Here is a 16,581-nt window from a genome sequence, read left to right as displayed (position 1 = left end):
AATGCGCTTGAACCCCACTGGCCCATTGCCATCATGTGCTCGCTGCCTGCTAATTAAGACTCAGTCGGCTGTCAAATCACTGAAGCGACCCCTCGAGGCAACCTTTGACCTGGTACTATGACCTTTCACCTTTTAGCTTGGCATGTAGCTTTATTGTAGATACAAGGTTTTTTGTTTCTTAGTTTTTTTTGTTTTGTTTTGTTTTTGTTTTTAACCAATTAAAAAATATATATATATATAATCCTTTTCCTGTTTAAAATGGTAAAGTGCAATGAAAAACTGAGTGTGGTTTCTTGAAAAATGAGCAGAAAGACTTAAAATGTGTCCATAGACGGCTATGGTACAGTGAAAGACTGGAATCCCAGCAGCCCACATTCAGTTTAACTACATTGTAAAGCGTTCTAATGAAATACTCGGAGGACAGTAAAGTGTGGTTTTCACTGTATATTTATTTATTTCTGTACCTGTGTGGTTAGCATGGCTTTAGTGGTAGAATTCTTACATTCTAACCTGTAGAGTGCAGTATTGGAGGAGAGTTTGCATGCTCTGGGACGTGTGCATGTGTCAGAGGACTGGGGTGGGCAGAGCTGGCTGGAGGTCGTGTCCCCGCCAGTCGCTGTATGGTGACCTCCTCACAGTGCTTCCACTCCTCGGCCCTCATGGAGCTCGCACTGCCCCTTTCCTTCTTCCCCAAATCAACAACGGCTTCTCACGGAAAGCCTGAAGCATTATGGGACATAAAACACCTTCCTCATGATAACATCTGCTCTCGTTACTAGTGGGCTTTCGTTGTGGACGAAATAATGCTTCCTTTAAAGCTTTTATCTTGCTTAATTTCCTTAATTGGTTTTGTCGACTGGATTTTTCCCTGGGTAGTTAAATGCTCTGCTGCTTGCTTGCTCGTGCTCCCTAACAGTTTTAGCCTACAACTGATTTTTCTTTTTTTTTTTCTTTTTCTCTTTTTACTGGTATTTGTTTTTATACTCATTCACTAAACAGGGAATTCCTCAAGCTGTACTTCCCCCATTGCCAAAGAGGCCTGCTCTTGAAAAAACCAACGGTGCCACCGCAGTCTTTAACACTGGTATTTTCCAATACCAACAGGCCCTAGCCAACATGCAGTTACAGCAGCATACCGCCTTCCTCCCACCAGGTAAGGGCTTGGATTGGCCACGGAATGCGTTTCTGATGACCTGCTCAGGGTTCTCCTGTTAGAGCAGGTTAATCCCTGCAGCCCAGGTTAGCCGTTAAGTCGTAGAGAGGGTGTCATACGGTAAGGTAAGGTAGCCAGCTGGGGAAACACTCAGCTTTCATAAATGGCTTTCCTTTGAAACTGAAACTTGAGCTTACTGAGACAGAGATGTTTATATATTTGTGGGTGTTTATGATATTTGGAATTGAAATGTTCTCTTTTTTTCTCTTTCCTCAACACTGTTGTATGTTTGTCAAGCTGTGTTATGATGCTCTCTTGCTGTAAGACCCCTTTGCCTTCAAGACACCACAGTTTTATGAAATGACTCAATTTTGACATTTTCAACCATTAGTTTGCAAAATGGACCGAGGCAGTTAAAATGTATTCATCCTAGAGCTCTTAAGATGTGCTCTTCGTATTAATTATGCATTTCTAAAATTACTCTTGTTCCAATGCTGAAATTAAAGTCCAACTTCCCTTGGTGTTTGTATTTACTGCTTAGTCATCCCATGGTCTTCCTCTTTAGTGCTTAGTCATGCCTCTCTGGTTTCAGCTCCCTTTCAGGTTGCTCACACCCACATACTCTCATTCATAGAGATTTAAGGGTTAAAAACACTAATAACTCACTAAGTTTGTTAGAAATTTACTATTTCAACATGCTTAATTCTTTTATTTTGTACATTGCTTCACTTTTTATACACCTCATATTTTAAAATTAATTAACCAAGAGTATCAGTAATCTCTTTTTCCTATACATGGTTTTATTTCGAGAACACTTTGAATATATATATGCTACTTTTGATAAAATAGTTTATTACAAAATTAGTAAATTGATATCTAGGTATGTACATCATGGCTCTGGTGACAGTAAATAAATAAATAAGCCAGTGAACTGTTTTATTAAAATGCTCCAGGGTAAAATGGTGGCTGTACTCTTGAGATAGCATTCTTCAAGTGGGAGTTTGTCCAGCCAGATTAGGATAAAAATTAAATGACCTTCATCTATAACATATTCATTGATCTTAGGGAAGTTTTTACACTAAAGCACACAGTATCTCTCAGTTCCTTATATAGCATTGTTTGGAGACTTCCAGTGACTCATTGTCTTGCTTTTTGGTTAAGTTTCTGTGCTTCTAGATTTTTACTGTTTTCAATGAACAGTCGCTCAGTTTTATATAACCCTAAGCCAGGTTTGAAGGGATTATTAGAATACTTAAACAAATTAAAATTATATTTCTGTCATTTTTTCTATTGAATAAAATGTTACCCTTAAAATCATAGTTTCCCTATTTGAAATTTAAAAATGAAATAAATTATCTTCTTCCATGTGTTATGTAAGAGAACTTGAAATAGTACATCTTATCCGTTTTTTTTTTTTTTAATTTCTTACTAATATTCAAACATTTCCTCCTCCTCTAAATCACCGTGGCCAGCAGTTGTGTGTGGAGCGCAGTGAGACTCTGACAGTTTGACCCTTTACCAGCTTTGGGGTCTGTTTATAAACTAAACTAAACTGCAGGCTCGTGTTAGGGGCAGTAATTGGATCCATGCCTCAGAATCAGTTGCCCACTACTTTTGAAAGACATATTAGTAATTTAAAATATGCTTGAAATAGGTTGAAATTTTAAAGATATACTTGCATTTTATATGAATTTTTATATCAGAGATATTCTGATATCTTGATATTATATTTACCATTATACCATTATGTGAAACTATGATAGCAGGCATATAAAAGAATATATATTTGCAACCTGATCTGAAGGGCAAAAAGCCAGGTTGAGTTATTCGTTAGCCATATAACTAGAGATAAATGTTACCATCCTGACTTAAAAATAAAAATACTTCCATTATTTTACATATATATCAGCATGTACATGAAAAATGACCCTATGATATCTCTATTTCTGCCAAACCCCTTAGTCAGAAAGGTAGAAAATAAAGAATTTTTACGGGGAAAATAAACCTATACCCCAAAAGCCACACAGGGACCAAAACAAGTAGGAACTGTGGAGTCTGGAAAACTCTGGGAGTCCAGACCCAGCCTAAGGGGACTAGTTACTGTTTAGATTGCCTGGTAGGTGGTATCAAGGCCTCCTGATGGCCCATGTCCATCATGTTGTGTTTGTGAATGGGGTTGGTTGGTTCTCTGCTTCGTAGGGCTGACCAGACAAAGCTGCATAGACAAATACAGCACAGATTGCTATGGACAGCGGCTTTATTCAAATTTGGGGACATTTGTGTATTTACACACAAAATGAAAAATACTGGCAATTTTACTTTCTGAAATCTTGCTAGAACTAAAGAAAGTTGTTCTTACCATAGATTCATATACAGTCACATGTGTACTATCTTGGAGAAAATAGTCTTATTTCCCAAAGTCTAGGTTATACGTATAAAATAGAATTACATATAAGCGAAGCAGTCTCCTAATCACGGCATAATAATTAAGAAGATACACTATCATTTTCACAGCTGGGTTTTTTAGAGCCCTGTGGTTTGGTTGCTTCTTAGTAACTGTAGATAGGTGTGAGTCTGTTTCATTCAAATTGCAGGGAAGCACAGTTTGCTAAGTCCATAGAACCATCGACTACATACATAGGAACTAGTTTGTTGACAAAGGATCAGGGATTAGTGTCATGCTAGTCAGCTAGCAAGGACAAATACGCACATATTTAAGAACAGACCTGAACTTACATAGCATCCATCCACCTAATCTACCGTTCACGATTATATCCACCCATGTGTCTGTCTATCCAGGTATCATTCTCTCTTTAGCTCTCCGACCTCCCTTTCTCTGCATCCATCTTACCTTCTAATCAGTCAACACATGTTGATTATATGCCGTGCGGTATGCTAGTATTTACACTAGAGATTCCAAACTCCTGACTGCAGGGGGAAATGTAGTATCCAGAAATAGTTAGGGCACATGCTTTCCAGCCTTTCAGCCCCACAGCCCTCCTATTTATTTTCCATGTTTCGTCCCAAACAGCCACCATTGGTTGAGTAATGACTCCTTGCTGTGCTTGCCAAACAATACAGACCTATTTTCTCTTTTTTTCTCAGACCCAAGTCTGACTTGAATTTTCTATGTTACCAGTGAGTAATATGAGACCTAGTGAAGTCCAGCAATTTATCACCATATTACATGGCTCTCAGGGGAATTTCTCAATAGCTGTGTGTTAGCTATATAGTTACCTTAAAAAGAATTTTAGGAAACAGAACCAGCTTCACCAATCACTGAACTTCACATCTGTTTCACACCCTCTACCTAGTATATATAAATATTAAATTAAGTTCAGTATTGTTTATTTGTTTCAATTTTAACGACACATTAAAATTTTTTATTTTACCTTTACTCTTCAAAACTAAGCAGAATAATGACACAGACCAGGAATAATGTAAGGGGCCATTTATATAACAAAATGAATTTCAACCCTTTGATATGTTAGAAATAATATTTTCATTATTTTTGATTTTAGTTTTTAGCCTAGAATGTAAATCTAGGGCTGTTTTAATTTTTACTGGATCCCGAGAGAACTTTGAGGCCCTCCCTTGGCAGCTTCCTCCCTCTGTCCCCTACCCTCTACAGCCCAGATTCTCAAGTGTTCTGTTCCCATTCAGTCCCTGCCTCTCACTGTAAGCATTACCTAATTAGAGGACCTTGGGTAGACGTCTTCTCCAGGGGTCCTATGCCACCTAGACAATAAGAATCCTTGACTGAGCTCCTGAGTTCAGTAGACCTGCCTTAAGAGTATGTCAACACCAAGGAAAGAATGTGCCATGGGCTAACAATTCATGGCTCCAAAGATTTCTGTGTCCTCCCTCTTGAGTTTTCCATTATGTTTTTGTCTTCCACGGAAGCACCTATCACTTTTTTCTCCCTAGTATGTTTCAAGCAATATTAGTGAACAGCTTTTAAAAGAGCTAAACTCATTAACATAATTTTTTTTGTTGGCTCATATTGAGCTTATACCTGATATAAAGAAATGGCCAGGAAACTCTCTTAGATGGTGGTGTAGATGTTTGGTCCAGGAATGCAGGAAGATGAGACCATTTTTATAGAATAGATGCCACAAAAATCTCTAGTCTGCCACTTTTATTATAATCAATTTAAGTATATATATTTATAGTTTTATTTATGCTAAAAAGATTTATAAATAATGAAAAATAAGGAAGCTATTACATACTTGAATATCAAATTTGACAATTTAATTGACTGCAAGTTTTTAATAAATAATATTTTTAAATTTTAGAATACCACAAATTACCTTTGTACTCCTTACTATAAACTTAAATAAGTAAATATAGAAATTCCAATCAGATCTCCAGTTTTAACATTGTCTCTCTTCTTTTTATTTCTTTCTCCTTGATGCCTTTGTGACTATACCTGTATTTCACTTACAAATTGTCATCCCGACCTTTATATCCACATTTTAACTTAAAAAATAATGTGATTACAGTGACACATTTCTCAGAACCACACCATTCTGCTGCGCAAATGTCTTTGTAGGGAAAATTGGGAATTGACAAATTCTTAAATTCTGCCTTATGCTGAAAACTGAGGGAAAATTTAAATTGCCTCTTTGTGCATCGCTATGAGTAAATCAACCAATTGGAAGTAAAGATGTTTACTATGGTCATTTCAAAAATGGTTTTTGGTTATGGTAAGAGGGTCCTACAGCACTGTCTTCATACTTGTGAGTTTCTGCACCCCAGCTAGTATCTTCATCGCTGCCTTGTGTTTATTTGCTATGAATCCCTCTTGAAGCTGTGTGCATTGGTTACATTGATAATGAGGATGATAACCCAAAGAAAAATTCAATTATTAAAAAGCTAAATGCTTTAGAGAGGTGTGTGAGGTCACCTCACTTCCAGTGCGTGCAGGCTCAATTACGCATGAACTACTGTAGGCAAACTGTAGCATAATACTAAATTTAAAACCTGTAACGTGGATAATATTTTAAACTAGTTTTCACATCCCTCAAGTAGCCTACATACTCCTTCGTTTACCCTTGTCCATTTTCTTTCCCTATCCTCCTGCCTAGAGGGTAGTATCTTCACAAAATCTTGACCCAGTATTAGTCTTGCTTGCTCTGTTGTCTTTAAATATATTCTTTGTTATTGGTCTGTTTTGTTGTTCTTGTTGCCCTTCACAAGTCTTTATACAGTAGTAGTAGCAAAATACAAAGCTATTCAAATGTCTTAAATAATGCCTCCCTAGAGACTATTAGTTGCTTCCCTAGATCCCTTACTTGCTTTAGCCAGGCGTCAGTGGCCCTGGTCTAATTGTGGTCACGGATGTATTGTGGATGTAACAGCAAAGCAAGTTGAGTAATCCTCTTTTCAGTTATGTTTCTCAATGGCAGTTTGTTGTGTAAAACCATTTCTGACAAGACTCAGTTGGCAGATATTTTTCTAACAAATGTTCATCCCAGATGCTACTCGTTGTTAAACAGGATGTGCCAAGATTCAGAGATTGAGATAGAAATGTAAAACCATTTTAGATTTTAAACCTTAAGGAGTCGAAAATAGTTTTGTAGAAAGAACAGTAGTTCTCCATATGCGACTGTAGCCTATACTTGATAAAAATAGATAGAGCTTCAATATTTGTATGTCAGGAGGGAGCAGGAACTATGAATGTGGCATTATATTCAGTTCTTCCAGTCACACCTCTGCGGACATCAGGGCTTAAGGCCCTGCAGGTGACGTGGGCATCCTCATTATCTTGCACTCAGGTTTTTCACTGAAGTCTAATTAGCAAATTCTTGCCTGTGAGATTTGTAAACTTTGGCGACTCTAAGAAGCCTTCAAAGTCTAAGCAAGCAGTGGAAGTCCCTCTCTTTTGCCTACAGGGAAACTGGTTTGAGATTCCAAAAAATTATGCTCCCCCACAATGCTTTTTCTTCCTTTGAATTCTACACTAAAGAAGTGAAGAGTTTTCCCTTTTTGCATACTGTTTTTTTATTGCTTGCTATCCCTCTGAATAAAGTTTCTGTCTGGGTGGTCACATCCTCGTTGTGTCTGTATGGTTGCTGCTGCTACAGTGAACAGAGAAGCAAAGCCCACGAGTTTAAATTAGTTTCCGCTTCATGACATTGTCCAGTCAGTTTTGTGCATTGGGGTATTTAGCATTTTAATAATGAACACTATTTCTAATTACGCAGGGTGTTTAGTCTTAAAAAAAAATGCATGTGTCAGATTTGGAAGTAGCAAAGCAATGATAAGAGCTGGCAGCTGGATTAAAACAAAACATTACAGAATTTCTTCTAAATGAATTAAATAGGTTTAAATTTTCTTGAAAGTGCTCTATTTAGAAGCAGCAGTTCAGAGAAAGCAAGTATACCAGCACACAGTGAAATTGGCTCTTACTCCTCACCCGGGGCTAGTTCTAACTGACCACTGTGCTACTGTATGGTTTGATTGTGCTGACAGTTACATGCCACTGTTCCCGTAATAACAAGTTTTCTTCTTTGTTCAAATGAATTTCCTAATTACACGTGTGATGGGATGTTTTAATTCTTTTCCCTTTTCAAATCCACCTTCCTGTTGCAATGCATGATGGGCAGGCTCAATATTGTGCATGACACCCGCTACAAGTGTTGGTAGGTGCCAGCTTTGTTTCTTGATTATCTTAAACCTACGTTGCATCTCACAGCCCCTCAAAATCCACTGCTAAGTTTAACGTGTATCTATTGGGCAAGTCCATTTCCTTTTTACTAACACCTGTCAATTAAATGCCGATTTCTATTTAATTGACATGCCCCCTCCCCACATAAATGTTTTCTTTCCACACAAGTTTCCTTAATCACTTAATTATTAGTGGATTTTGATTGGACTATGAGTTCTGGTATATAAAAACAAGTCTCTCTCATAAAAGTAATGACTGTATATTTTTATAGTAGTGAATAATAAAAAAGAACTTTTATTCAAATGGATAACTGTACATACAAAGTAAATACCTGTATTTTATTTATATTTTAATGTCTTTGAATACTATATAAAATTCTTGTTTTTTAACTTAGCAAATTAAGCCTGTTTGTATCAATTTTCTTGATTTAATGGTAACAAGCTTTTTTTCCCCCCCTCTTTTTTTTTTCTCTTTCATCCCTCCCTCCCCTTCTCTCCTTGGAATGTTGTCCTGCTTTGCGCTGTGATTGCATGTCACTCGCTGGTGATGATGTTCTGTCACATGGCTTCTTGCTATGATAAATACCATTGCCCAATGATCTCCTCCATGTTGCCATGGTTTCCATATTGCTACACTCTTCTGTATGTTTGCTTATATGATTTTCCCTCCGAAAGTTCCCATGGTGCACGGTGCTACGCCAGCCACTGTGTCCGCAGCAACAACATCTGCCACAAGTGTTCCCTTCGCTGCAACAGCCACAGCCAACCAGGTTTGCTAATTTACAGCTTTGTTTCTTAAAAACCAACTCTTAATAGGGCCAAGTCCAGCAGCCTTAATGCACATGGATCTCCCATTGTGCTCAGTGGGAGTCGCGTGTGTGTGAGAGCTGTAGAGGGTGCCGTCATGAGCATGGGGTTCAAAGATACCTCTTGTTGGCCTACACATTCTCTCTATGACAAGCAGCCGATTGCTTTTATGCCATTTATAAGTGCTCCAAAGTGTCGCAGCTCTGTTTCTGAAGCTACTAAACTGATATTTACACAAGCAATTCTCATTTTTCTCAACCAATCGTCTAAGGATTTTGGCAACCCAATGTGGGAGCAATTATGAGGTTAATATTAAAGCATCTGGTATATACTTTCTCAGCTCGTTCCTAAATTCTTAATAAAAAAAAGGGAAAATATTTTAATGTATTCCTATGCCACAAATGACCACTCTTGTAAATAGAGTTTTGATATATAATTTTTATAGCTTAATTTTGATAAGCAGATTGCTTATTAAAATGAATTGCTTTTATGCAGCATCTCTCAGCCTTGATTCTAGCTGCTTTAAATGGAAAAGGAAATTAAGTACTCTCTCGCTTCCACAGTTAACCTGCATAAATATGGGACATTTAGGGAGGAAGAAAAAGAAATAATGAATGATAAATAAATTATGAAAGCACAGTTTAGTAGGGATGGTGGTGCATGAAAGTCACTAAACCGGGTTATGCCTGTTTCACTGGCAGAAGTTAGATGGAGCCTGGTGAGACTGAAAAGAACCTTGTCAGATGGGATCTAGCATAGTGTCCTTGGAGCAGGCAGACAAACTAAGAACCAAAAGTTAGTGCTATGAGGAGCATCTGCTTTCTTTTTGTTTTGTTTTTCTTTTGTTTTTTCAATATATCATCTTCTGTTGATGAGCTTTGAGCTATTAATATAGTCATTAAAACCTTTCAAGATCATAATGCCAAAAGGATTTAATTTTAAGTTTCAGACAAGCCTTAAATAATTCTTGGCTAAGAATCATTAGTTTTTCAGACTTATCAAAAATACCCTTGGATTTGTACTAACACAGAAGACTCATTTACAAGAATGCTAGATTGTGCATATGTGGCATGATAGTTTGACCGAAATCTCAGTAGATGCAGTGCAGTCCATTTATGGTGCACATCAATGATGCTGGAATCTCCTGTGTATTCCATATATGACTATAGAATTGCTGGTGTAAGCACAACTATAGCAAAGCAAATTCAAAATGCCCTTGGCCACTTGGGTTGTAGGGGACACTTTACTTTTTGCATTGTGCTGTGACCATTTCATGCATAATTCCCTGGGTCTTCATACTATTACTATTCTACAACCAAAGGAAAGGGAATGGATATATATATACACACATATATTATATCTACATATACATACATATGTATATGCCTACAGTACATTAGCAATGCTGGGAATAGCTGATGCCACAAAATGCAGCCTGCATGCATGCAGAAGTTTATAGCTGGCCCTTCATCTGCATCGAGTGGTGTTGAAGGTCCTTGGTATGTTTCGACAGCCCCATCCTTGATGCTTCTACACTGTTGGGTGCAACATCCTGCCCTGCAGCAGCAGGAACAATGGTATGAGAAGCTTCATTATGCTTGGAGCACATTTTCGTGCCATTTGCCAATGCTGTAAAATTGTGTAAAAATGTCAGCTAAGAAATTAAAACTAAAAGGAACATAGTAATAGATACTCCAGAATGTGAATTATAGGTTTTAGAAGATTGACGTAGTCTAGGGTATTTAAAAAGGAAACAACAAAAGCCTTCATGTATGTGAGACCATTGTTACCCCAACTAACTTTCTGAAATGGACTTAGTGTCATTGTATAGAGTAAGTTGAAATAGTCACCAGTTAGTTCCTTTGCTCAGGTTCACACAACCAGGAAACAAATAAGTGTTAGAACCAATGTTTTCAGGCCTCGGCTACACTCAACCTGTGGGGTTGCCTTGCCCACATTATCAACCTTTAATTGGAGGTTGAAGAAGAATCAAGTCACATGTTTGATTTCGTATGGAAAAAAGTAACCTCTGTATTGGTTTCTCATTGTATTTTCTCCGAAGTTCTCCGAGTCCCTGCCTATCTAAAATGCAACGGCTTGTGTAGCTGATGAACAAACCGGTTCTCTTTCCCACTTATTTTTTGAACCACGTTTTTATAATGCACACCTGGTTTATTTAATTTGGGTCAAAAGTTAAACACTTTGATCTGAATGAAAATGTTAGAAATTTGGTTGCACAAACTCAGGCAAGACATTTTTTTTTATTATTCTTGATTTCAGTATCATTGCTAAGTATTTGAAACCACAAGGGTGTGTGTGTGCGTGTGTGTGTAGGCCAACAAAAAGGGCTTCTTTTAATAACTGCTCTGCATGAATTTTTGATAGCTGTACTTCTCTTACTTTCTAAGTACTGGTAACATCCGTAGAGTAGTACTTAACGCGAAGATTACAAGCAGTGAGGTGCTTCTCTGGCATTTGCGTTTATATTAACTTTATGTCATGTTGACCCAATGAGGGCTGTCACCTCACAGCTGAATCTCACTGTTTTGTATAAATTTAATATTAAGATGTTTTCATCTCTCGGTGGTTGGCTTGCTTGCATGGATCATTCATTAAATAATTTTTTTATTTGCTAGATACCCATAATATCTGCCGAACATCTGACTAGCCACAAGTATGTTACCCAGATGTAGAGTTGTCGTCACAAAACAGTAAGTTTATTATGCAGTATAATCATTCAGTATTTGTGGTTGGAATATGTTAATACTTAAAATGCAAAGGATAAATATTTGGGGATATTTTAATTGATATTACAAATAAGTACAAGCTTGAATAAAATATGGCAAAGGTACTTAGAAGACAAAAAAATGAGTTAGCATTTGATGAAATTTTCTGCAAGGCCTACAGACCAGCTATTTTTGTCTGTATGCAGCATTCAGCTTCTGCTGCAATTCCCCCACTGTAGTGCTAAAACACTTAGAGAATGCAGAAATAAGTAGATGTGGACTGTACCTCAAGAAAATTCTTCAAATTAGACAGTGAACTAGATTTGGCTCGTACGCAATCATTTGGTGACTGCGTAGAAGTCATTAATTTTATTTTAACTATTATTTCACTCATTCCTATATGATAATACATATCCACCTGTATCATGTACAGGATTAGTAGGGAACAATGGATCTAAGTCAAATAACTTTATATACATATATGTATATATACACATATATACATACATACATGTACAGATATTTTTATCAGTTAAATAGTATTTCAAGACAGCTAGCTTAGTGATACAGGATTCTGAAGATGTTATTGTTCCTCACAAGGGTTTGCTTTCTGTGACATTGTTTTCAATACCTGCAAAATTTACTATTTTTTCTCCCTAAAGTACATGTTTCTTCAACATATACAACTTAAATTAGATCATGTCCACAGAAGCATGATAGGTACTTATATTTGTAAATTTGCAAAGAGCCGTTTAAAACTCAGTCTGGTCAGTAGAAGGTTCTTTTGTTGTTTTCCTGAATTTATTTGGTCGCTGACATATTGGCAAGTAAGGTTTTGTACTGCTTTTCTGTAAGTTACCCCATCAATGATGTAAATGATTTCAGAACTGTGTGCTAGCACAAGAGAACTTTGAACGAGTGTCCTGTGAGGCAGAGGTCCAGGGCTCCTCTTCTCAATGGTCAGAGAAGGCTTTTGGACAGTGAAGGTCCTGTGTGGAGGGGAGAGTAAGGACCTGGCAGAAGGGACAGAATCAGGTCTTCATGGTGTTTAGAAAACCAGGCGAGAAGAATCCACACCAAGAGCCAGACACAGATAGATCCCAGACTAGAGAGAACGGTGGGCAGAGTATGAGTTCGATTTAAGGAAGAAATGAACTGAGACTTTGAGGACCCTGCAAAACATGTGTTGCAGTCAAGTTATTTAAGTTGATTTTTCTCCATTTTGTAAGCTCTCTCAAAGCAATTCTGTCCAGGTATGGTGGTACACACCTTTAATCCCAGCACTGGGCACTCAAAAAATGTGTGAGTTTCTATGTGCTCAAGGCTGGTCTATATAATGAGCTCCAGACTCAGAAGGATACTCAGTGAGACCCTGTCTAAAAATGGAAGCATGGGTAGAAAATAAAATGCAGTTCCTTCGTAGTTGCTCAAATGCATGGAGTCAGGACATTACTTTGTTCGTTATAAGTTTAGAGGAAGTTGTCAACATGGTGTCTTCTGTGTGTGTGTGTTTGTGTATGTATGTGTGTGTTTGTGTATATGTGTAATGTATATTAACTATATACTGAACATGTTTTCAACAATTAATGTTTTTTAACAAAGACTATCTCTTTTTTCCATTGTAGATCATCAAAGAGGAAAGGACAGTGTGCTTGGTTAGAGTAAGGACGACGTCATTAGCCATATTGTATATACCGTCAAGCAACACACACAAAATCCCTCAGCCACAAGACATCCACATATTGCATGTTAACCAGAAGAAAAGACAACATGGGAACTTGCTGCACACTGTTGCCTACACACTTTGTACATTCAATTGGTATTTGTGCTGAGGTGATATTCCTATCTAAAAGAACAACATTGTCTTTCTTTTGTAGCACAGAGTTATGCATTAAAATATGCATACATAATTAGTTTCCTATATATTCATGCCATCTTGAAAAGACAGACTATGGTGTAACCATGATTCTATTATGTATTGGTACGTCTGTAGACCAAGATATAATTTTTTAAAAAATGAGTTTATTTCTTTCAAGGTTTACAAGTAACAAAGGTGCACCTTGTATTTAAAGTTGCCATTAGAGCTGAGAGCGCGCATGCACAGTCTTTTGTTTAAGAGTAATATTTTTACTGTAATAGATTGTAAGACGTGGAGAGGGAGGGATCTGACAGAGATGAATGTGCCAAGCAAAACCACAACTGTGTATATTTTAAAGCACATCATGGCTTTAAGTACCATGTTGTTAAGGATTCTCATGAAGTGCCATAGACTGTACATCAAATTAGAGTATTATTTCTTCAGTGTTATTATTTTCAGAGCCACATTTTGTTGCTTATTTGCTAGTACTAATCAATCAAAGGGCACCATTCTTCTTTTCTTTTTTGTTTTTGAAACCAAAGCTGTCTCAGAAATGGCCAATTTCACTCTACAGTAACAATAGACAGCACAACACAAACGCAGTACAGATAAACATTCACATACTGGAGATATATATATATAATAGATATACAAAATTATTTTAATGCATTGTAGTGTAATATTTATGCATACTCAACTATATTACATGTTATTCAAAAGGGATATGCCATTTCTGAGACACAATAACAAAAAATGTTTGAGGAAATTATTTTGCTTCTATTTATAGCCTCTGTCAAAAGTCAAAAGACTATAAATGCTTTGCAGAAATGGTTTCACGTTTGCTTCAATGCTTCATCACAGTCACGTTCAAAATAGTGACTCTAAACAAAGAGAACAGCACTGTCATCAGATGCATGAAAACCAAAATATGAAAATGGGAAATGTTTAATTAACCTAGTAATTGGGTGGGTTAAGTACATGGGTGAATTTTATATGTGATTCTTTTGTTCAGATTAACTGCTTATAGCCTTAGAAAGCCTTTTAAAAATTTTAAAAATAGATGTGCATTCAGTTTTTAAGAATGGATTCATCCAAAGGAATTCCCCTTTTTTGTGGTTTGGATGTTGCAGCTCGTAAAGGATATTTTTGCCCTGTTCAGCAATTCTAAAATCGCTGAGTAGGGGCCAGGTTACTGGCAGATCTAGTGTGGAATGGGAGAAGTGAGAGTTCCGTTATAGAACTTTCCATACTTCCAAGTTTACTGCAAGTTTTTATGCTTGAGAGAGATGCTTTCTAATATAAGACTGATGTGTTGATTTACTGATTGTACTGTACATCTATTAAAGCCTTAGATTATTACATTACGGGTTGGAACCCATACCAATGTAATTTCAATCGTGTTAAGAGAGTAATGGTGACTTCACATGTTATTGTAGTTAGTTACATTATAGAATATTACTTATTTTTCTTGTTAAAATGTAGTTTTTCATTTCCTACATTTATTAGATTTTCATTTTCTATTAACATTGAATACCATTTCAGTTTATAGACTATTGTTTTATTAGATTTTACCAATGAATTTTTCAAAATACAAAAAAATTAAAGTAGTTTTTCCTTCATAACATACTCAGTTTTAAATTACATGTAGTGTCATATGAATATCCGTATTATTAACTAAATGATTTATATTTTACTGATTTAATATTACAGTGTAAGAATGTCAGTCATTGTTCTTGTCTAGTTTTCATTAAAAGAACAAAGATCTTTTATATGGATATCTTATAAATATATAATCATTGCTAAGTAAGAAGTTAAGTTGTTGCTATGGCAACAATCCTGGCAGACAATTGAGTAATATTTTGATGATTTATTTTGTTTGTAATTAGTTATTATGAGAAGATCTAGATCCTAGATATTAGAATAAAATTTATTTTCTACTGTATCCATTTCAAATGTTAAAGTATTGTTTAATATTTTTGAAATCCCTGAATATCAGGCCTTGTTATAAATAAGCTGCATAATCAATAAATAGAACAAGGGACTTTTTGTTGATAATCCAAATACTCAAAGTTTACGTAATGAGAATTTTAGCGTGTGTGCAAACTCTTGAGGGTTGATGATGCTGCAGTTGAGCATGTTGGAGAGTCTAGAGAGAAAGGTTGACTTTTTGCACTTCTGTATATAGTCAAAAGAGAGAAACCTGTATAATAGCAAGATCTTATTTTGAATAAAAACGTCTATAATTACAAGGAGTTTTGTTAAGGCTAATGAGATGACAGACTGAGCAAAATTGCTTCCGAAAGTGGCACAGACTTAGCACTCCATACCCTTCAGACGCGTTGCTTTGCTTTTTTTGTGGACAGCTTGTAGTTTGCCAGGATTTTTCAGCTGGAAAGATTTGCCATCCTTCCAAGATCTCATGACTGACAAAACTCCATTGGGCCAAATCTGCCTGAAGATCATTACCAAAAATAGCAGGTACTTCAGCCATTAAGGTGAAATCATGGATCAGATATTCCTTACATTGTTTTCCAAACTACTGCATGTTTAAAACTTCAACAAAAAGAGAGAAAGAACTATGCTAAGGACATATATTATTCAAATCGGTTTCTGCCAATTTCAATGGTTTATTGTTCACAAAATGAAATCTTCCAAACAAGTATTGACTTTCACAAAATTAAAACCATAAACAGGCAAACCAAACAGCACACCCGTAGTTGTTACGTGATTGTTTTTTAATTGCTGTAGATCTTGTTCTTTCCGCAGGTGAAAAAAGAAGTTCAAATTTCACAGTTTTAATTTTCAACTCGGAAGTACTCAAAAGAGCAAAATGTGACAATGGCCACTTGATTAATTACTTGGTTGCCCAGCCTTCACTCCAGCTGGCTGCTAATGTTGCCCTTACCAGCAACCCGACCACTTTCATCTGCCGAAAGGACAATGTGCTTGGTTTTACTATTATGTAATCACAACTTACTTTCTGCTTGTAGTTGCTTACAATTATGTATTTTGTCTAGGGCTGCAATTTGTTTTATGCTTATTTTATTATTACTGCAGTAGTTGACTTTGCTGTATGGAAAAATAAAGTGAAATTGCCCTAATAAAACTTCTCTTTCTTAAGTACATATGTGTATCTGAGATTGAGTAGTGAATTATTTCTCAGCATTTCACATACATTACATATACACTGTAATGAACATAGGTATAAATTGTCTGGTTTCAAAAGATTGCAGCGAAGGCAGCTAATGTTTTCTGACGCATCATCTCTCCATGCTGAGAATCTAAACTGAAGAGATAACTGATATTTTCCCAGTGCTTTGTAAAATTTCTCAGCCCACTTTTCCTGGCTCTACTAACTTAAATGGTAG

General features: G+C 36.5%; 1 protein-coding gene across 13 annotated transcripts in view; it reads left to right on the top strand.

The window, feature by feature from the left end:
• Positions 1-16,336, top strand: part of Mbnl1 (muscleblind like splicing regulator 1) — a 168,454-nt gene extending 152,118 nt beyond the window's left edge. For 6 of the 13 annotated variants that reach the window (XM_041659374.1, XM_041659385.1, XM_041659384.1 and 3 more), the window contains 6 exons: positions 59-112; positions 1,000-1,153; positions 7,762-7,797; positions 8,498-8,592; positions 11,266-11,340; positions 12,981-16,336. In XM_041659374.1, the coding sequence (XP_041515308.1) occupies positions 59-112; positions 1,000-1,153; positions 7,762-7,797; positions 8,498-8,592; positions 11,266-11,322 (396 nt within the window). In that variant the 3' untranslated portion in view covers positions 11,323-11,340; positions 12,981-16,336. Of the gene's footprint in view, positions 1-58; positions 113-999; positions 1,154-1,450; positions 1,504-7,761; positions 7,798-8,497; positions 8,593-11,265; positions 11,341-12,980 lie in introns of those variants that run through there. The other 7 variants (XM_041659381.1, XM_041659377.1, XM_041659376.1 and 4 more) reach the window with 7 other exon arrangements.
• The last annotated feature ends 245 nt before the right edge of the window (positions 16,337-16,581 follow it).

This window comes from Microtus oregoni, unplaced genomic scaffold, assembly GCF_018167655.1.
Source record: "Microtus oregoni isolate MIOR12 unplaced genomic scaffold, Mior012 000010F_ref0000083, whole genome shotgun sequence".
NCBI lineage: Eukaryota > Metazoa > Chordata > Mammalia > Rodentia > Cricetidae > Microtus > Microtus oregoni.
This window is presented reverse-complemented; position numbering and strand designations above follow the sequence as displayed.